The 22,971-nt window shown below is 31.3% G+C and overlaps 1 protein-coding gene across 2 annotated transcripts in view; it reads left to right on the top strand.

Annotated features, from left to right (window-relative positions):
• LOC127726087 (uncharacterized) overlaps positions 1-22,164 on the top strand; it is a 52,200-nt gene extending 30,036 nt beyond the window's left edge. For both annotated transcript variants that reach the window (XM_052233421.1, XM_052233422.1), the window contains exons 13-24: positions 689-820; positions 1,236-1,385; positions 6,880-6,973; positions 7,246-7,419; positions 8,644-8,783; positions 9,693-9,911; positions 10,409-10,661; positions 11,772-11,935; positions 13,632-13,827; positions 14,286-14,447; positions 15,463-15,570; positions 16,243-22,164. In XM_052233421.1, the coding sequence (XP_052089381.1) occupies positions 689-820; positions 1,236-1,385; positions 6,880-6,973; positions 7,246-7,419; positions 8,644-8,783; positions 9,693-9,911; positions 10,409-10,661; positions 11,772-11,935; positions 13,632-13,827; positions 14,286-14,447; positions 15,463-15,570; positions 16,243-16,344 (1,894 nt within the window). In that variant the 3' untranslated portion in view covers positions 16,345-22,164. The remainder of the gene's footprint in view (positions 1-688; positions 821-1,235; positions 1,386-6,879; positions 6,974-7,245; positions 7,420-8,643; positions 8,784-9,692; positions 9,912-10,408; positions 10,662-11,771; positions 11,936-13,631; positions 13,828-14,285; positions 14,448-15,462; positions 15,571-16,242) is intronic.
• Positions 22,165-22,971: the final 807 nt, after the last annotated feature.

Below are 22,971 nucleotides of genomic sequence, written 5' to 3'. Positions count from 1 at the left end.
CTTTCATTATTGAATAATGTTATTGTGTTCAATATTACAATAGAATTCATCAACACATTTGATATTTTGTAGATGCACACAAGAGGAATGGGACTCAATGGAAAATATTCGTTTTTACCCACTTGGATACTATCCGTGACAAAAATTCAGCCAAGATTTGCATCGGAAAACAAATTGTGGATTAAATTGTTAAATTTTAGTGAATACGATACTATATTTTAAACGATGGAATTTCGACTCGCAAATAAAAGCTGTTTGTTAATAATGAGATATTTAGTGTTCATTGTATTATTATAATCGCAATTTAAAAAAATCCAGTATCAGTCGTTTTAGTAAGATTTCATCTTCACTCAATATCACGTTACGTCCTTTATAACTATTTCCATGGGTGAACACTTTTTAAGAAAGTGTCCATGGAAATATCCTAAGGACAAAACGTCCTGATGAATGAAGACGAACAATAGAAAATAACTCTCCATTCCTGAAAAATAATGGAGAGTTTGAACAAAAGATTTACGTCACAGGTGTATTTTAATCTACTAATCAAATATACCTTCTTTCAGACAAACCCCATTATAAGACCACTTTCAAGGTGCTGATTGGGTGGTATTATCATGATTATAGATGTACTAGTGTTGTATTTTGTGATAACTAAATATAATATATATGCTTCTTATAAATTTTTCAGGTATAGATGTCCAATGTTGCGTGGAGAAATGGATCCCATATTAGACAAACATGACAAAATAGAAGAACTAATGGCATCAGATCTGGACCACTGGATGTCTAATCTCTACTTTGAAATTATAAAGCTTCCTAGGTATATATTAATTGCACTATATAATGATGAACTTAAGTGTACTCTTAACTGTTTAAAAACTTTGTTAAAATATTCCTTTATAGAATAGTTATTCAAAATTGGTGAGTTTTAAACCTTAGATGAATCTGTAGGCAATGCCAGTTACATTTTCACATTGAAATTAAGTTTTACTTTCATAGCCTTTTGAACGATTATATGATGCTTTCAGGGCATACTTTGGGGACAAAGCAAACTTTTTAATATCAAAATGCATAAGTTATTTTCATATTGGATATTTTATATATTATTTTATACTCTACATTATATTCCATGATGAACAATAAAAATTAAAAAAAAGATTAAATGCATGAAAAATGTTGATGATTTGTCAGAAAAAGGATATTATGCTTTTAACTCAATGTTCTCCCTTATTCAGATATTTGGCAGGACAAAAAGAACATGAAGTTGAATTACATTTTACGTCTGGGTTGCTAGGCTACCCTGATCGAGTGAGATCAGCTGAGGAGTATAGAGATGGAGAGAAACCACTTCCGGGTTCAATATCTACCATGGCTTCTGATGATGGGTAAGGTTAAAAATAAGTCATTTTAACTGTAAAAAAGACTTTTGACATAACATCCACAATGGCTTCTGATGAGGAGTAAGGTTGTAAATACATCTTATTATACTTCATGTCAAAATGCCAGATTTTGATCGGTTACTATGAGAGTGATAATTGACTCTATCACATGGCTTATACATGTGTTCTATTACCCTTTGTGGAGACACTTGATCTGTTGTGCCTTTTATTTAATATTGATGGTTGTTATATACAGGATGTCATAGTTTTTTACTTTCAATTTACTAGACTGATAACAGAACATTCAGTATAATAAATGAAATAATACACATCTGAAAGGGTGATTGAGGAGATTGTTATCCTTTGAAAAAACATTGTCAACTTTGGCTTTGCCTCTGTTGACAATGTTTTCTCAGGTTAACAATCTGCTCTATCACCCTCTCAGCTATGTGTTAATTATATAAAGTTAAATGAAAAAACTCAAATAAACTATGGGGGGTAAGATTTGAAAAACATACAAAATTATGAAATAACTTACATGTAAATAATTTTTCATCACCTTTATACATGATATCCTTTTGTAAGACAAAGAAGTGCAAACAAGTAAAAAAAAAAGTTTTTTGGGTATACCCATATCACATGACACCTTTTGGGGTATACCCATATCACATGACACCTTTTAGGGTATACCCATATCACATGACACCTTTTGGGTATACCCATATCACATGACACCTAATAGTAAATCCACAATAATAAACATCAAACCTACAGTCTTAGCTTTGGGTTTACATGGGATGTGATATGAAAAAAGTCAATAGGATAGTTTGTCTATCTGGCCTTTGCAGTTACTCTTGCTATGGGGAGTATGTTAGGCTGTATGGAATGTTTGAATACACAGCTACATCCTTCTTTACTATACATAATCAGTAAATTGGAACTAAGATGACTGTCTTACAAATGAGGGATTTGAACCACTGTAAACCCTACAGTTTTTTTCTAAAGTTGTGGTCCAAATAAACTAAATAATACAATAACACATTATGATATTTCAATTTTGCAGCACTACAGATTCTTTCTACATTTAGTATTTGGTCCAAGGACACAGTTATCGTCCTTGGGTTTTCGTTGTCTACAAATATAGTCCCTAGTGTGAACAGTGTATAACTTGCATTTCTTTTTTGATACACTTTCCCAATTTATTTCTTGATATTTTATGCATGAAATATTGAGTAAGGGGATGCCATTACATGTTAAAAAAATTTGGGTGCTGAATCTTTATGTTAAGTAGTGATTTGGTCCAGTTAAAAAAGGTCAAAAATTAGAATGTCTGAAGCTGTCAAACTGAATTTTAGCCCCCCTTAACACAGAATTGTCAATATTTTGAGTTAGAGCTGGTAGAAGTTTCTATAATTTTGATATTATTTGTATCAATAGTAGTACACTACACTGTAAAAATCTTTTTGAGATAGAGCAGGTGCGATTTTTTTAATTTGAATTTATTGTCTAAAAGAAATGCACTACGAAATAACTGTGTTCTCGGGCCTAAGAGATGAATTCCGTAAATGTAGATTCTGTACTTTTGCAACTTTCCTGAATGGTTTGTTGGTTTCAATTTGTCAAACTCAATAAAAGTAAAGGATTTACATCTTTGTTTGACAGAAATTCTGTTAAAATGTCCCATTTTGGCATTATACGGCTAAAATAAGCATTTTAAAGCAGTTTCCATTTTATGCCTAAGAGCCATGCTGACTTTCTATCTGACAGCTTTTTATGTTCCTGATATTTGTGTTTCTATGCTTAAATCAAATTTAATTAACCATTTGTGAACTCGGAATCTAGAGAAAAGTAGATTATCACAGAAAAAATGTGCAGAATATTTGTATTTATGTCCCTTGTTAAACGGCCTGTTTGATGTATGTGAAATGTGAAGAGCTTTGTACATAAAATCTGTAGTCCATCACAAATATTTCACTAAATCTGTAAAAAAAAACACTTTACAATGATCAGTACACCCTATTCATTTCATATGCTACCATAATTTTCTTCTTTAGGATAGTAAGTGGTTCAAATATATGCCAAATGAGACTAAAACTACATGCAAGTTTTGCATTGAAAAGTGAAAAACTGGTCATCAGACCATACTGTCTGCAAAAAAAAGTTGAATTCAAGAGTCCTTTTGCAATTAGACTTCTTGTATCATGACATCTTAGCATAGAAATGAGCAAAAAGTAACAAATTTCAATTTCTTATAGCCTCTGTGTGCATTTTTATATGTAAATATGGGCTACGGCCTAAATCGACTCTAAATAATTCTCAGTCTTACATGGCCTAAGACCATTTTATACTCATGTGGTATGCTTTTTGTAACTTTTCTTTATATTCAAAGTACATTTAATATATATGGAAGAATAATGTATGGTTAAAAAACTTCAAAAACTTCAAATTGGTTGAAAAAAATGCATGTTTATGTAAGGCTTCCCTTAATTCGAAAATCTCTATTTTCAGGCACAGGCTCATATAAATTTGACTTTTGAATAACTGTAATAAATCTGATAAATCAAATGAGTGTTCCGTTGCTTTTAATACTTATTATATTAAATTCAAGAGTATTTAAAAAGCAAATTTTTGCAATATTTAAATTTTTTAGGCCAAAATCTTGACAGTTGAAAATATTTGATTTAAACGTCAAAAATAAACATCCAAATTACAATATTAAAATGGCCCTAGTTTCTATAATATATATCCTATGGCCATGAAACTTGGCCAACTATCTTATAATTGCCTAAGCTTAGGTCATGCCAAGTTTTATTAAAATTGGTCAAGTCTTTCTATCCTATTAGGTCCAAGGACACAGTTATCGTCCTTTGGTTTTCGTTGTCTACAAATATAGTCCCTAGTGTGAACAGTGTATAACTTGCATTTTTTTTTTGATACACTTTCCCAATTTATTTCTTGATATTTTATGCATGAAATATTGAGTAAGGGGATGACATTACATGTTAAAAAAATTTGGGTGCTGAATCTTTATGTTAAGTAGTGATTTGGTCCAGTTAAAAAAGGTCAAAAATTAGAATGTCTGAAGCTGTCAAACTGAATTTTAGCCCCCCTTAACACAGAATTGTCAATATTTTGAGTTAGAGCTGGTAGAAGTTTCTATAATTTTGATATTATTTGTATCAATAGTAGTACACTACACTGTAAAAATCTTTTTGAGATAGAGCAGGTGCGATTTTTTTAATTTGAATTTATTGTCTAAAAGAAATGCACTACGAAATAACTGTGTTCTCAGGCCATTTAGTATTTCCAGAATTATATTATGTGCATATAAGTTAGATATCCTGATAATCCCAGAATACTTAGATAATTTTCATTCTCTTCAGTATGAACTTTGTGGACACAACTACTCCTACATGATTCATCAGAATTTAATGAAACTTACTACATTGTTATATCCTAATACAAAGATGTGGGTACATGTATTAGTAGGGTATCCTGGTGAAAGAGTTATGCCTCTTTGCACATAGAAGTTTTGATACTATTCCATATGGATAAAAAGATTAGAATAGAAATGTACATTGACATGCATATCATTACTGTAAACATATATTTAGATTATTTGGGACTGACACCTGAGAAATGATTGACTGATTGGTGTTTAGCACCACTTTCAGCAGTATTGGCTTTTTCATGGCAATCAGTTTTTATTGATGGAGGAAGCCGTAATGTCTTAAAGAACCACTGACCTTTGGCAGAACTGTCTGCAGAGCAGAACAAATATCATTTCTTCCACTCTTTCACAATAATCAGAAAAAATTGAAATGGTGGAAACATGTTAGGGCCTTTAGTTTAAAGTATTTAAAGAAGACTGAAGAAAAAAACTCTTCATTTTTTAAGGACAGTCAAGAGTCTTTTGAGCTGCAGAGTGTGAAAAAAAGTCAAATGAAATATTTCTCCCTCATGATTACATGAAGATATTTTGTTTGAGTATATCGGTATATGTATATAATTACTCTAAATATCAGCACAACAATGTTAAATCTGCAAATTTGCGGAAGCAAATTTTTGTTCTTCTCTCGCCGGGATTCGAACTCATGCTATTGGGATATCGTGACAACACCACCTGCACTGTGTCCAGCGCTCTAGACCACTAGGCCACCTAGACTGAACTAAAAAATTCAGCTTTCGGTGGCCTAATGTTACCTTTCCTCGTCAGTAGAATCTAGAGTTGTAATACAATACATGATATATTAGGCATGAAGATGGAATGGATTGCAGATTAGCTTAATTATCTGTCGTAAAGATATATATATATATATATATGTTGTGTACAAGTTATCATTTTGTACAAATTATAATTTGTACAAACAAATTGTACAAATTATAATTTGTATTTTGACTTTGTACAAATTGTAATTTGTACAAAAAGTGCTTGTACAAATTACAATTTGTACAAAATTTGACAAAAAATCACTTATAACTTGTACAATTATTTACAGTATGGATTTTTTTATAAAAAAAAAAGCATTGATACACACCATTTTTATTCAATGACCACACAATAAACCTTATTTACAAAATACAAAAATACCTAGATGAAGAAAGGAAATGTAATTGATACATGAATGCCAGTTAATTCTGATAGTACAATAGAAATTGGTCCCAGTGACAATTCTGATAAAATAATAGAAATAGGCCCCAGTGACAATTCTGATAGTATAATAGAAATTGGCCCCAGTGACAACCAGGATGACACTGACGTTGAAACACCAATCATAGCGTGCGCTGTCTGGCCAACAGATCCAAGCCGAATATCTAACCAAGAAAACGAAAAGGAAATTATCAGAACTTGCTTTGGGGATGATGTCATAATACCAATTCCTCAGTCTGATCGTGCCCAAACTGATCCTCGAAATATCTAAGGTGTAATAATGGAATCTGGAGAGTTTTTGTACCGCATTGGAACAACTGTAGGAATTTTAACAGGATATTTGTCGAGAAATCAAATTGAAGCTGGTAAAGACACATCTTTATTTGCAACAACGGTTCCTGAGCTTCAACTTTCGCTATGTGAAGCAGTTAAAAAGCTTTCAAAAACTGATGGTCAGGGGTTTCTTTCATGTAAATGCAAAAGGGGTGTAGCTCTTCTAAAAATAAATGTAAAAAGCAAAAGATGTTGTGCAATTTCCAATGCCATAATTAAATCGCATGCTCAAACAAATTATATAGAACTATTTTTGTATTTTGTGAACAAGGTTTATTGTGTGGTCATTGAATATAAATTCTATAGTGTGTATCAATGTATTTTTTATAACTAAATCCGTAATATAAATAATTGTACAAGTTATAGTGATTTTTTGTCAAATTTTGTACAAATTGTAATTTGTACAAATTAAAATTTGTACAAAGTCAAAATACAAATCATAATTTGTACAATTTTTTTTGTACTAATTATAACTTGTACACAACATACATATGTTTTAATTTTGATTAAATGCAGATCATCAACAAGTTTAAGTCCAACAGACTCAGGAACTATTGAAGTGAGATCCGAAGCAACAACTTCCAAAGTAAAACTGGCAGATAAAAACAAGGTAAGGACACATTAATTTTGTTTTTTTTTCTGTTTTTTTTTTTTTTTTTTTTGGGGGGGGGGGGGGTCTTTCTTGTTTAAACAAATCAAGAACCATTATCAAAACTGATGAGGATTAATATTTCAAAGTATAAAGAATATACTAAATAATCTAAAATCAAAAGTAAAATATTTACAATTAACACAAATTAACTTCCTTTATTAGAGAAGCAAAGAAAATTCTAACAAATATTAAAATTCAACTGACATTTTGTATGTGTATATTTTGATTAGAGTAAAGAGGCTCAAGCAACTACATATGGTTCTCGCATCATACACAAAGACAAGAAACTAAACATGGCTATTGGTGATAGTTCCGATGAGAGTGATGATGAACTGGCTGACCTAGCCATTAGAAAAGAGGAAGATTTTAATCCTGTAAAGGGCATGCCTGGCATGTATTACAAGGTATATATGAGTTTGACCCTGTAAAGGGCATTTATTACAAGGCATATATGAGTTAACTCTTGTAAAGGGCATGCCTGGTATGTATTACAAAGTATATTTGAGTTTGACCCTGTAAAGGGCATGCCTGGCTTGTATTATAAGGTATAGTTGAGTTTGACTCTGTAAAGGGCATGCCTGGCATGTATTACAAGGTATATATGGGTTTGACCCTGGATATTACAAATAATACATAGACCTTAATAAATAGTGACACAATTTACATGTCATAATTAGAAAATGGGAATTTCTGTCCAAAGATTTTGGTAAAACATGTCGATACAGCAAAATCAAATCAGTTAATCCATCATCTAACAAGAGTCAATTTGAATCCCGTCCAACAAATATTTAACTTGCCTTAGTGGTCACTTTTCTAACATAGTCAGAGGTCACCTGACTATGTATAAATAATAAAAATAAGGAGATGAGGTATGATTGCCAATGAGACAACTATCCACCAAAGTCCAAATAAAGTGGATGTAAGCAATTATAGGCAACTGTACGGCCTTCAACAATGAGAAAAACCGATACTGTATAGTCGGCTATAAAAGGCCCAGACATGAAAATTATTAAACAATTCAATTGAGAAAACTAACGGCCTAATTTATAACAAAATAATTAATGAAAAACAAATATAAGTGTTTCTCGTTTCTCGTTTTTTATATAGATTAGACCGTTGGTTTTCCCGTTTGAATGGTTTTACACTAGTAATTTTTGGGGCCCTTTATAGCTTGCTGTTCGGTGTGAGCCAAGGCTCAGTGTTGAAGACCGTACTTTGACCTATAATGGTTTACTTTTATAAATTTTGACTTGGATGGAGAGTTGTCTCGTTGGCACTCATACCACATCTTCTTATATCTATGACAGACATGAACCAATGACAACCACTGAACTACAGGCTCCTGACTTGTTCTTGGCTGTTCCGACCCCTGATAATTGTCATTATTCAATTCATGTAAATAATGTGATACCAAAAGTAATTCTTATCGTGTGACAGGTCATATATATATGTGTCTGTATTAATATACCCCTGAGGGGTTAAATAACTGAAAATTAAAAAAAAAATGGTTGGCATTTTTAAGTTCCTTTCAACTGCCAAAGCACTAAGGTGTTTTTAATCAATCTTTTTAGGAAAGAAGAATAAAAAAGTTGTTCCTTTACCAGAAGCACACCTTATTTATTTTTTAGCAATACAACAGCAAACCTGTTGATATTTATCACAAGAAATTGTATTCAATGCTGCCTAAAACTCCATTACTGGCTCCAAACATGAAGAAGAAGAAATTGACACATGTTGAAGAATTAGAGGAGCATTCTTTTGCAGTTCAGTAAGTACTGACATAAGATATACAAAAGTCAAATAATAGATCTAACTATGTAAAGATTTATTTTGTTAACCACATTAATATTATTTAACCTAAAAACATGTGTGTTCAAAAGATTTTAGTCGACCAAAACAAGATTTTGTTTGGTAAGGCATCTCTTCAAAATTTTATTTTGGAGAATAAAAATGGAGACAATTTGGTGACTTTTACAATTTTCCTAAAAGCTAATAGTTGGATGGCCTAACTATAACTATAAATAAGAAGATATTGTATGAGTCTAAAGCATATATATCAGGAGCTTTTAATTCAGTAGTTGTATATCATATTTGTTTATAGTTTCTTGTTTTGTACATAAATTAGGCTGCTTTATTCTAATTTGAATTTGTTTACAACCCTTTTATAGCTTGCTATGCGGTATGAGTTTTGCTCATTGTTGAAGGATGTATAGTGACATATAGTCATTGGGTCTCTGTTTTAAAGTTGTCTCATTGGCAATCATAGCAGATCTTATTATAAAAGACATGTCAAATTAAATATAATATTACAAATATTTTCTGTCTATTTATTGTCTTGTGAACACCTGAAAAGATATTTTTTGATAGATTCATACTACTTTTTGATTTTCATGATCAAGGGACCAAAGAAGTAGTCTGTTCATACTTTCTCCTTTTGTAAAGTGTAAAACAGGGATATAAATAGGGCAATCAAAAACCATAAGTTGAAGAAAAAAAGAAATCATGCCTGAAAGGAAAACAATAATAAGACAAACATTTGTTCACAAAACACTATACAGTTATCTGAATTTTGAGAAACACCAACCCTTGCAAAAACTGAGGGCGAACTCAGGTGCTGCAAAAGGGTATTCAGTTCCTAGTGACACCTGGTGATTAAGTCAAAATTTTTGTTTTGTAGACCAGCTTTTGCTGGAAAAGGTAGATTGGCTAGAGGCAGCCATGAGAAGCTACAGTATGTTGGTCGTCAGTTCCTAGCAGAACTTGGATTATCACAGTGGAGAAGTAGAGAATTCTGGGGCATGCTGTTGATGTTTATTATTGTGTTTTTCCTCAGAATGTACATGCATTATATTGGACAGTGGTTATTCCTTAATGCTATCAGTATACCAATCAATAAGTAAGTTATAGTGCTCCAGTTATTTGGCAGATATTAGTAGCAAGCCATGTAAAAAGCATTTATTCAATCGATTGAAATAATATGGCTATTGAATTACTAAGACATGCTATCAGTTGTTAAATCTGGTTATTATATAATTCTAGCTCCTGGATTTTCTGATTGGCTTAGGTCCTTAGCACATCAATTGATAAAACACTGTTTCTCAATGAAAAAAAGACTGGTTAAAGTTTGTGTAAAGCGTATAAGCAAAACAGAAAAATATGTAATTTTCGTTGGTTGGTACAAGGTTTATTAACCATGTTAACCAAAGCAAAATTATAATTCATATTAGTAAACCTAAAATTCTTGAGTTGATAAATTCTTGTGTCCACCTCATCAAAAAGTCAAAAATACAAAGATGTCAAAATTACATGAATTCCCTTTATAAGGTCAAATAAAAAAGAATAGATTCTCTGTAGAAAGTATTTTTTTCAAACTATCATATCCATAAATTTCAGGTTCAACTTTTTGCCATACACTGTGGAACTGAACTATCAAAGTAACCTGATGAAGACCAGAGAAGAGATAGCAGTTGTATGGTTAGGTCCAATTATGAACATTGTTATTTTCGTTTTGTTGGTGATATTTTGTTGGATATCTCAGAAATTGTTTGGACTTTTCCCAGACATTGGTTGTAAATTCACCGTGGCTTATGGACTTATGACTCTGCTGGATCCACTCTTTATAATGATTGTGGATTGTATTTTGAAGGTAAGTATTTTAATTACAGAATAAATGGGGAATGTGTCAATGGGACACAGATAATGCCCCCGCTTGCATATCATATAAAGTTATAAAGGAACATAACTGAAGAATGGTAAAAGTGACGCTACCCAAATTTGTACTTGATCTGAGTTTTGTGGTAATAAATATTGTGTATAAGTCTCATAACATTTGGTAAAGGCTAACTTAAGTTAGAGAAAAGAAACGAAAAATTCAGCAATTTTTCCATTTGTAAACGGGCATAACTCTAGAACGGTAAAAGTGACACCACCAAAATTCAAACTTGACCTGTATTTTGTGGCAATAAACATTGTGTGTAAGTTTCATAACATTTGGTTGAGGCAAACTAAAGTTAGAGAACGGAAACGAAAAATTCAGCAATTTTTATGTTTATAAAGGAGCATAACTCAAGAACAGTAAAAGTGACGCCACCCAATTTCGAATTTTATCTATATTATGTGGTAATAAACATTGTGTATAAGTTTCATAATATTTGGTTGAGGAAAACTAAAGAGAGAGAATGGAAACGAAAAATTCAGCAATTTATTTGTTTATAAAGGGGCATAACTCAAGAACAGTAAAAGTGACGCCACCCAATTTCGAACTTGATCTGTATTATGTAGTAATAAGCATTGTGTATAAGTTTCATAATATTTGGTTGAGGCAAACTAAAGTAAGAGAACGGAAACGAAAAATTCAGCAATTTATATGTTTATAAAGGGGCATAACTCTAGAACGGTTATAGTGACACCACCAAAATTCAAACTTGATCTGTATTATGTAGTAATAAGCATTGTGTATAAGTTTCATAACATTTGGTTGAGGCAAACTAAAGTTAGAGAACGGAAACCAACTTTGGGACGTACGGACAGACGTACGGACGTACGTACGTACAGACGGACAAGGGTAAAACCTAATGTTCCCTCTGCTACGGCGGGGGCATAAATTAGTTTGCTCTCTAATTAGATTCCCTGTTTGTATTGATGACTAGTCTATTTAAAGTAGGTCACACTGATATTCCAAGATCCACCATTATTGATTAAGTATTTGTTTATAACTACATTTATTAATGACTCATTTAATGTATTTTTACTCAAGCGATACATTGATGATGCAGTAAACCCAGAGGCAGACTTCATGAAGCTTTACTGGCACTTTGAAAGAGCAGAAGGTTCAGGTCTGGCAGGCATATTTGTAACCTCATTCCTGTACTTATTTACCATGTTCATGACAGCCTCTATTATCTACATGTACTTCCTAAGGTATGCATACAATAAAATTAAGTTATGGCTCTTTATCTTCAAAAAATTCTGAAAATTTGGTTTGCATTCTATAACTCTTTAGTAGGTTTGCTTTTGTGAATTCTCATAATTTTTTCGCAAAATGTTATTAATGGGGAAATGAAGCTGTCTTTGAATTTTGAAGATTTTTTGGTTATGTCTAACCAAAGTGTTGTTTTCTGTGGTTTTAAATTAAATACTAATAGAGAACTTTTATGTAATAGTATCTTTTTATGTAAAACAGATATTTACAAGGCTTTGTTCTTTCAAATTTCGTGGATTGATGAAAGATTGTATATTTTTGATTTAGTGGTTTTGCCAAAGACTACATGAGTTAAGCCCTTTTCAACTGATTTTTATAGTTTGTTCTTATGTTGTGCTGTTACACCACTGTCCCAGGTTAGGGGAGGGTTGAGCACACAAACATTTTTAACCCCGCCACATTCTTTAAGTTCCTGTTCCAAGTCAGTAATCTGTAGTTCAGTCCTTTCATTGGTTCATGTCTGTCATATTTGTTTTTTGTAAATTGTTTTGTTATAAATTAGGCCGTTAGTTTTCTCAGTGGGATTGTTTCATATTTTTCATGTCAAGGCCCTTTATAGCTGACTATACAGTATGGGTTTTTCTCATTGTTAAAGGCTGTACGATTGCCTATAATTGCTAACATCCACTTCATCTGAACTTTGGTGGATAGTTGTCTCATTGGCAATCTTACCACATCCCCTTATTTTGATATACTAATCTATAGAAAACTTGTACTTCATTGAATATTTGAATTTTTGGTTTAAATGAAATCAACAAAAATTTGTATCCAACAAAGAATAATGAATCAACAGAATATGATAAATCATAATCATTACATACTAGGAGAAACAAGGAACCAAAATCTTACACAATATATTAGAATAAGGAGATGTGGTATGATTGCCAATGAGACAAATATCCACCAGAGACCAAGGAGATGTGGTATGATTGCCAAAGAGACAAATATCCACCAGAGACCAAGGAGATGTGGTATGATTGCCGATGAGACAAATATCCACCAGAGACCAAGGAGATGTGGTATGATTGCCGATGAGACAAATATCCACCAGAGACCAAGGAGATGTGGTATGATTGCCAATGAGACAACTATCCACCAGAGACCAAGGAGATGTGGTATGATTGCCAATGAGACAAATATCCACCAGAGACCAAGGAGATGTGGTATGATTGCCAATAGACAACTATCCACCAGAGACCAAGGAGATGTGGTATGATTGCCGATGAGACAAATATCCACCAGAGACCAAGGAGATGTGGTATGATTGCCAATGAGACAACTATCCACCAGAGACCAAGGAGATGTGGTATGATTGCCAATGAGACAAATATCCACCAGAGACCATAAGGACAAGGATATAAACAACAATCAGGGACTCCATACCCTTTAACAATGATCAAAACTCATACTGTACTGTAAAGTAAACTATTAAAGGCCCTGGCATGAACAAATGTGAAACAATTCAAAATAGAATATCAAATGTTTGATTCATGCTCAAAATTTGATGTACTAGGTTATCTAAGCATTTTGTATATGGAAATGTAAAGTGTGTAATTTCAGTAAGGCTTCACTGAAAATTGTATTATTTGTTGTCAACATGAATATAAATTATAACATGAATATTAATTGTTCTAGGCTGCACAACAATGGAAGAATGTTAGATGTTTACTGGCGTCTACATGGGGCTGAGGATAACTTCTTCAACCCTTATGACCTTGAAGTATCCAATCAGGAACTGAACTTTATTGTTAAAAAGTCTGAGGCATGGAGAGGAGAGGAAGGGGAGAGACGAAAAACTGCTGTATATGATTATATCTGGGAAGAGGAAGATGTAATAATTAAGATAAAGTTTTACATTTTTTCTTTGAAAATAATGATCACCTTATACAAATTTGAAACTGTCATCTGAAGAATGAGCTAACTTTAGACAGTTTTAGCTGTTTTTTGTAGGCCCTTTTGGTTTTCATGCTGTCACATGTTTGATAGTTTGGACTTTTTGGGGTTTTTGTCTAAGAGTTTTCCTGATGAAGGTTATTCCAGAACATGTATCTTGCACCCAGAAATCTGTTCTATAGTATTTTAAAGGCTACAGTAAAATTTAGCAGCTCAAAAAAGATCAAATAGATTTTCTTATTTAAAGAACATGTAATAGCAAGTTTTTCAATGCTGTATTGCAGAAAGCTGATAAAAATGTTTTACACTTCATTATTGTTTGTTGTATCTTTGTTTTGTGATTTATTCATGTTAACAAATGGCAACATTTATTTTGTTCAAATTGAATGTTGTCAGGTTGAAGAGAGTATTTGGGATGAGCAAGGTGTGGAACACCGTGAAGTAATACATGGTCGAAAGGAGATTACAACACATGTCTCTATCCATACAATACATCTGGATGGTCTGAGAGAACTATACAGACATTTCCTCAGACTACCTGATGGTGGTGTTGTAGAGGTAAGATTTATACAGGCATTTCCTGAGACTACCAACATATCACTTTATTGTAAAAAAAGTCAAGGTAGATAACTCTTACAAGATGTTACTGGATGGCTTAGGATAAGATTGACCAAAGCTTCCTGAAACAATATATTCTTTTTTTTTTTTACGAAGGAGATACACTCAGTTTTAGGGGAGATAACGCTTACAAAGAAAAGTGTTTGGTTAAACAGGGTGAGTTTCAAATACATACTGAAATTGTTCAATATCATATGCCAAATATCTAATCAAAATCTTGCAAAACAACAATACAGGGGGAAAAAGCATGTTGGAAGTAGACACAAAATAAAAAAACATATAATAACGATCAGAACAAAAACAAAGGGTCTTTCCTTAAAATACACACTGAAAACAAAGGTAGAAAAACAAAAGGTAAAAGTTGATATTGTCAAGTTGTAGCAGTTTAAAATATTTTTACCTGCATCTCCAGAGGTAAAGGCAGGTCTAGTTTTGGCCTGACTATCCCCTACACAACACACAAATCTTGCTGTACTTGATAATATCTGGTCTCAGTGCTCTAAAGATAAAACCATTCTATAGACTGAGAATTTCTTCCATGGGATTCCATATTCATGCATTTTGAATGATTGAATGAAATTCTTACACTTGAGAACTTATGGCATTGAAGGCTATTCTCTAAAACTGCTTCATGCCACACAGGTCAAGACATGATAATGGTCTTGTTGTGTTATTTATACTCTTTGTAAAACCTTTATTTCATGATAAACTAAAATAAATAAAATTATTATTATAAAATACTGTATGGTCTATAGAAATATAAAATACTGTATGGTCTATAGAAATATAAAATACTGTATGGTCTATAGAAATATAAAATACTGTATGGTCTATAGAAATATAAAAAGCTGTATGGTCTATAGAAATATAAAAATATTATATAACTACAATAACTACACAGTTTTTTTATTTTCTCAAAATTTCTATTAACTGAATAACTCTACATTATTAATAGATATTTGGTGATATAGCAATACCTGGCATGGACAAGGATATAAAATTTGCATTGGAAAAAGGAGCAAAAAGGATTGAGAACCTAGGATCACAGACCAGCTTGCACAGGGTAAAGCTTACAGTGTAGTTACTTGGCATATTTAAGATACTCAAAATTTTGAAAAATTAGATTATGCATAAGGATTGCTCTGACAGTGTGAAGACACAATAAATTTTGAAGTATGCAAACTTTTACTTATGCTGGTTAAGTGGGAGATGTGGATTATAGAGAATAAGATGAAAAGATTAAGCTGTCAGACTATATCCATCTATAAGTATTATGGTAATCAATATCTAACAAATTACTATATATTTTATTATACATGTATGACACAACATATCATTCCATGTATTTTTGTGTTCAAAAATTTCATTGCAGTGCATATGATAGAGGTTAACTTTGAAATAAAAAATCATCAGGAGATAACAAACAGTATTAATTTTCTAAAGTTTGGACTTTTTTGTATTAGGCCGCTGCAAGGAAATTTGCTCAAATGTATATAACTTGATCGTTTCTTAGTTTTTTGTCTTCAATTTACAATTATTTTTAACTTGAAAAATTCTTTGCAATTTTAGGGAAAAATATCGAAAAGTTTAAAAAATGAAAGTTTTCCCGGAATAAAAAAATAAATGTAGCCTGAAAAGACACAAGAGAATTAAATGTTACTGCAAACAGATTGACATAGCTTTCAATATTGCATAAATCACGATTCTGCAAATAATCTGATAAATTTTATTTTAGATTCGTGGATGTCACACATCAATGTCTAAAAGTGGATTTGCAGCGCCAGATTCACCAACATCCAGCAGTCCAGGATCCATCAGAAAAAAGAAAATGGCTTGATGTTTTATTGTACAATTCATTTCTCTCAAGTGTGACTGAAGAAATATTGTCACATTGTGTTTAATACTTTGATACTTATCTTTTGGCATATTGTATTATTTCCACTCTTACCTCTTGGCACAATGCATTATTTTTATCCTTACCTGAAGATGTGCAGGAAGTTGAATTTTTTTGACTAAACAGTGAAGTTTGTAGGAAATTTACATTTTATTTAAGAAGTTAACAGCAGAGATTAGTAACTTTGACAACTCTCTATTATTTTAATATTACTCCAACTCACGGATTTCTGCAATGCCTTTGACAACTCTCTATTATTATTATTATTATACTCCAACTCACGGATTTCTCCAATTACCTTGTCAGTCAGTTCATCTTTCAGCACATACATTTGTCTGTTCACAAATTTGCCAGCATTGAGGAATGATATTTGGTCGTGATCAATTTTCAGATCTGCTTGGTAGTTACTTCCTGTTTGATGATTATTTGAATTCTTATTTTACCAACTGAGTACTGAATTTTTCTTCTATGCCTAATAGTTATACTTTACATGACATCATATCATGTGCAACTTGTTTATATTTTGAAATTTCTTTTACTTCAGTATTAATCAAATATTTGAGAACAAATCCAAAGCTACCGTCTTCTTACTTATACTTGTCATTCTCAATACTTGCTTTTCTGTTGTTTCTATTGTTTAACTTCTTAACATGCCATACATTATAAATTTATAAATTAGTTGTCTTTTTCAATGTACACTATAGTAAGAGAAGAAAAAAGTTTAGAAAATTTGTAATTGAAAAAATTAAAAAGGAAAACATTGTGTAATTTTTAAATCAATCTTCTATCAATTATCATTTGTTCTGTTTTCATTTTTGTATGTTTACTTTATGTGTATCACATAGAACAATGATTTTCACTACTTGTAGTTTGAAAACAAGTAGTTTTAATATAATTTTGAAAAAAGTATGATTTAATCTAAAAGTCTAAAAATATTATACCATAATTTTTTGGTTTTATACTAATTTTACATTAATGAACATACATGTATTAAGAAATATACATATAAATTACAAAGAACAGTTTTTTTCTCTCTAAATGTTAGGAAGGGTTATCTAATTTTCCAGTTCTTGAAATAAAATTGTTATGAACTTTGAAGAATAAAGTAAGCCTATACAAACTTCAAGCACAGGAATAATTATACATGTACTATATATATATAGAACTATTTATCACACTAGAAGTTTTTTAGTTGTTTTTATATTTTTATGTTATATCTTTAAATTCATATAAGTATGCATATATCAATTCCGTCCAATATTTTTATATGACCGCAAAAATTTTGGGTTCGTATAATGCTATGATATTGTCGTCGGCTTTGTCGTCTGCGTTGTCGTCATCCGAAGACACATTTGGTTTCTGGACAATAACTTTAATTAAAGTGAATGGATCTCTATGAAATTTCACAAGAAGGTCCATTACAACAAAAGGAAGGGTGGGATTTATTTTGGGGGTGATGGTACCAACAGTTTAGGAATTAGGGGGCCAAAAAGGGGCCAAAAACAATCATTTTTATACGCCCGTTTACGGGACGTATTATGGTATACCTCTGTCCGTCCGTCTGTCCGTCCGTCCGTCGTCAACATGTCGGACATTAATTCAAAAACACTTTAACCAATATGCATGAAACTTTTTAGTGAATTGTTCATATCTATTGACCTGAGCTCCCTTTCGTTTTTTATAAATTTCGGATTTACCGTTTTTGAGTTTTGGGGTTTTAATCATTAAAAAAAAGGGGTGATTTTCCAGTTTTCAGACAATAACTCAAAAAATATATCACCAATTCGCATGAAACTTTTATGAATTGTTCATATCTATTGACTTGAGCTCCCTTTTGTTTTTTATAAATTTCGGATTTACCGTTTTTGAGTTTTGGGGTTTTATTCATTAAAAAAGGGGGGATTTTCCAGTTTTCGGACAATAACTCAAAAACAATTTCACCAATTTGCAAGAAACTTTGGTGAATTGTTTATTTCTATCGACATGAGCTCCCTTTTGATCTTTATGAATTTCAGATAATACGTTTCCGATTTATGGGGTTTTATTCATTACAAAAAGGGGGATTTTCCAGTTTTCAGACAATAACTCAAAAATGCTTTCAGCATTTTTTATGAAACTTTTATAAATTGTTTATATCTATTTTTGTAAGCTCCCTTTTGATTTTTATAAATTTTTGATTTTGCGTTTCCAAGTTATAAGATTTTATTTGTTTATAGTCTGACAACAGATTTACTAAGTATTGCGCAACAGCACAGTGTATTGCACAACAGCAAGAAATCTTTCATATAACCAATTTCAAGTTCTTTGACTACATTTATTCAGAAACCTATAATATATCAAATATTTAATTACAATCCAAATTCAGACCTGTATCAAGCTTGAATATTGTGTCCATTTTTGCCCCAACTGTTCAGGGTTGGACCTCTGCGGGCGTATCCAGCTGCGCTCAGCGAAGCAGTTTATTGTAGTTTCCAGACAATACCTTGTGTGTAAGTGTATGGATCTCTCTGAAATTGTACCACAAGGTTCCATATCACTAAGGGAAGGCTGAGATTGAGTATGGGGGTAATTGCACCAAACATGCAGGAATTAGGGTCCAAATAGGGTCCAAAAACAAGCATTTTTGTAGTTCCAGACAATAACTTGTGTTTAAGTGTATGGATCTCTCTAAAATTGTATTAAAAGGTTCCATACTACAAAGGGAAGGCAGGGATTGAGTTTGGGGGTAATTACTCCAAGGGAGGTCAAAAAGATTGGGGGGGGGGATTTTTTTTCTCCAATTTTTTTGGGGGGTTCATATTTTTTTTCTTCAAAATTTTTGAAATTTCAAATGTTTTGAAAAGTTTCAAGAAGAAATCTTCAATTTTGCAGTATTGCGCAATAGATTTTTAAGATCTTTGACCTCATTTATTTTGTGTCTGAAACCTATATTATGTCAAAAATTTGATCACAATCCAAATTCAGACAGTATCAAGATTGAATATTGTGTCCAAACTTGCCCCAACTGTTCAGGGTTCGACCTCTGCGGTCATATCAGGATGCGCTCAGCGAAGCATTTTATTTGTAAAAGTGATTGTGTATGACAATTGTAAATTTATTAATTTGCCCAAAAATTAGGTACTACTTATTTCTTTTGAATTGTTTATTCTACAACTGAACACATACTTAATTATTTTGGTAAAGTCAAATGTACAGATCTATTTTATATGCAACATGTTTTCCTTTGCTGATTTACTGTTCAGATTAAATCAGTTTACAGCCAAATTGTATTGTGGAATTTATTGACTTCTTTTATTATTGTAATTTAGTTTAGTACTGTAGATTCAGAAATTATTGCATGCATTTATTATTGCGATTTTGTCATTTTAGACTAAAATGGGATTTTAATTTTTGCGATATTGAGAAAAATCCTGTTTAATTCATATAAAAAAATTCAAAATGTGAGTTTAAATTATTGTGATTATTACCCTGTCGCATTTTTCGCAATAATTTCTGAATTTACAGTACATGAAACTTTAAAATATTTTTGTTTTTATTTTATTTTCTATTTGGCTAGAAAAGATGAATTGTCAGAAAGAAAACGAATGTAAAGTAATAAATTTGTCAAATTTTTATGATTTTTACATCGCGATGACCTTGAGGTCATCCCGATGTATTGCTATCGCCTAGATTTCCATTATGTAAATTAGTTTTGGGTTTGTAACCGATCTATAAACATGATAAATACGCGCACATGAACGAGTGCAAAATAACATTCCTTATCGTTTGATATAAATACATCTCTTCAATGAATACTGATAAAAATATTTTTGTTTACAACATAAATTAATAATATGAAAATGTTTTGTAGTTAGATATATATATATATAAGTAAAAAATCATTGATAATATCAATGCACACGTACCGGAAAATTGTGTTAAAGCATGCGGAAGAATATCTCAAAGAACGTTTTGTGAAAATACCGTCAAGGACCGGTAACTCTGTAATTGATTTTGCGGGAAAATATGAATGCCTACTCGTATCCAATCTTAGAAAAATCGTATTTTTACAGAAAAGTGTCCACCATGCACTTGCATTGCACTATTTTTAGAATAGTAGAATAGAATGATATACAAATGGATTCAAATCATATATATATGTAACTGTTATTTTAATATAATATAAACAACAACTCAGTGTATACTGATTTGTATCACTACAATATAATAGTTATTACGGTGAAGTTGAATTTCCTGTCATTTATTCATCATCCACGCACGAACTTGTCTCAGAAAAAAATATATCTCTGTACATTAACCTCAGTTTTAGGTAAAGAGATATGTTGTTTTTTTCTGAGACAAGTGCTTTTGACCATCCTCAAGAACTTGTGGTCATCCGATGTTCAGTACTTCAGTACTTTGATTTTACAAGCTGCTCTTAATGAGTCTAAGGTCATTTAAATTATTTGGCTGTAGTGTGATACAACAGAACTAATATCAGCAAATAAAGGGAAAAAAAATAAAGCATTTGGCATACATGTCCCTCTTTGAAAGAAAAGGTATTATAAAGTCATTTTTTTGCTTCTTTAATTTGAAAATCTTAATATATAATATGTATTTTTAGATCTATTAAGTATACTTTTTAGATGTTAACAAAACTTGGATCTGACTAAATTAGTACATAATAATTTATTTTAATTTGTTTTACATTGAAAAGGTACCATAAATGCCTAATAATGAGATCTTCCAAGTAACATTGTGATATAAGCGACAGTCTTATCCAGGAAAAAGGTTTTGCCACAAGGAGTCTTAAACAAAAATGTTGATGCAAGTCCAATATCTTTTCAGTGGGGACGGGGTACAGGCGTTGCTTATATTTTGTTCTTTTAACAAAATGTTGTCTGTAAGAATGTAATAGGTTGTGGATTAGTCTGCCTTTATTGAGAATTTAAAGATAAGTTTTTATGGCTAAATACAGAATTACACTTCATAGATTTTTGTCCATATGAAATGATTTTCGTAGTATAAAATATATAATAAAAATAAAGTTTCCATCAGATACCAGTTACTTTTATGTATTTTTTCATAGCAATTAAAATGTATCAATATTTTGATGTTCCAGGAATTGTGACATGCAAATTAATTAAAGATGATTTATTAAAGTAAAACAAAGGCTGCTGTGATAAAATTATTGTTGAATTGTTGAATTTTTATTTGTTAAAAGTGTTGTGGACAACATGCAACCTAAGCTGGACTTAGAGGTTAATTTGTGATAATTTATTTTAATTATTATATAGATTTTATAGTATATTTTATTAACACATATATTTGTAATGTTTATGACCATTCATTGATACCTTTTTTTATGTACACTGATTTGTGCAATATAAACTTTGCAATCTTTCACTCACTTATAAAACAGTTTTACCATGTTTGAAAAAAAGTTATCTTTCTTACTATACATATTTTAAACATAATCTGAAGATACAGTGATTTCATTCATGTTTCATATTAAAAAAATTTAAATTCATATTTGGCAGACAACAAAACTTTCAAAATTTTTAAGGACAATCGATGATAATGTCATATATTAAAATGAGTTAATTTCAATGAAGTTGATAAAACTGATTTATTCATGCAATAATATTTTCTTCTCCATCTGTCAAGCATTTTATATGTAGTGAGTAGAGTTAACAAATTCTATGACACAAGGATACAACACTCCAGTAGTGTTTGCTGCTGGCAGCCTCAAGTTTTTTTTTATGAATAAAACATTAACAATAATTCCTGTTGTTTTGTTTTTTTCTCTGACAGTCAAAATACCACAGAAAATGACTATTTTTTTGTTAGTACGTAGAAAGAGACTTCACTTTAAATTTTTGTATAATGATGATGTCACTTGTTTTACTTTGATTCTTTTAATCAATTATCAATTCTGGGGGAATTTCAAGTATCTTATTTGGCCTATAAATGAAGTTTTCAAATTTATGTGAGACAAATAGTACTCAAAACCAAAAGACAACCCCCTGAAAGTTTCAGTGCATTTACATATTAGGAACTGGGAACTAACTACCCCATTAGTTAATTATGATGTTGAAACACCTAATTTATCTATATATCAATTTTAATTCAAATGCTACCACAAGATATTTCTCAAAAAATGGTTTACCACTAAATTATCACAAAAAAATCAATTTTTGTCCTTGAAATCAATTTTGAATAATATATCATAACTTATATGATTGTCAATTACTTTTTTAAAGTTCTAGGACAAATAGACATGATAGATGTTTCTAAAAATTTGTTTATTTATTCCACAATTTTTGTCCAAATTTCATAAAAAATGAAAAGGGCCTTTTATAGGTATTAACACTGCATAAAAATTTAAAATACTGGTCAATCTGGACTTATAGTATGACATAGAAGTGCTGACAGACAGACAGATTTCTAAAGGGCACTGATAACTAGTTGGGAGGCCCTAATAAAACAATTGAACATAACAAAAAAAAGTTCACTTAAAAAAACTAGAGCCTCTAAAAGAGGCTGTGTCACTCACCTGCATCTTAAACAATGGCCAAATTTTAGTAAAAA

The sequence above is a fragment of the Mytilus californianus genome, unplaced genomic scaffold (genome assembly GCF_021869535.1).
Source record: "Mytilus californianus isolate M0D057914Y unplaced genomic scaffold, xbMytCali1.0.p SCAF_16, whole genome shotgun sequence".
NCBI classification, from domain to species: Eukaryota; Metazoa; Mollusca; class Bivalvia; order Mytilida; family Mytilidae; genus Mytilus; species Mytilus californianus.
The sequence above is the reverse complement of the archived record's forward strand: the minus strand, read 5'-3'. Positions and strand labels throughout refer to the sequence as shown.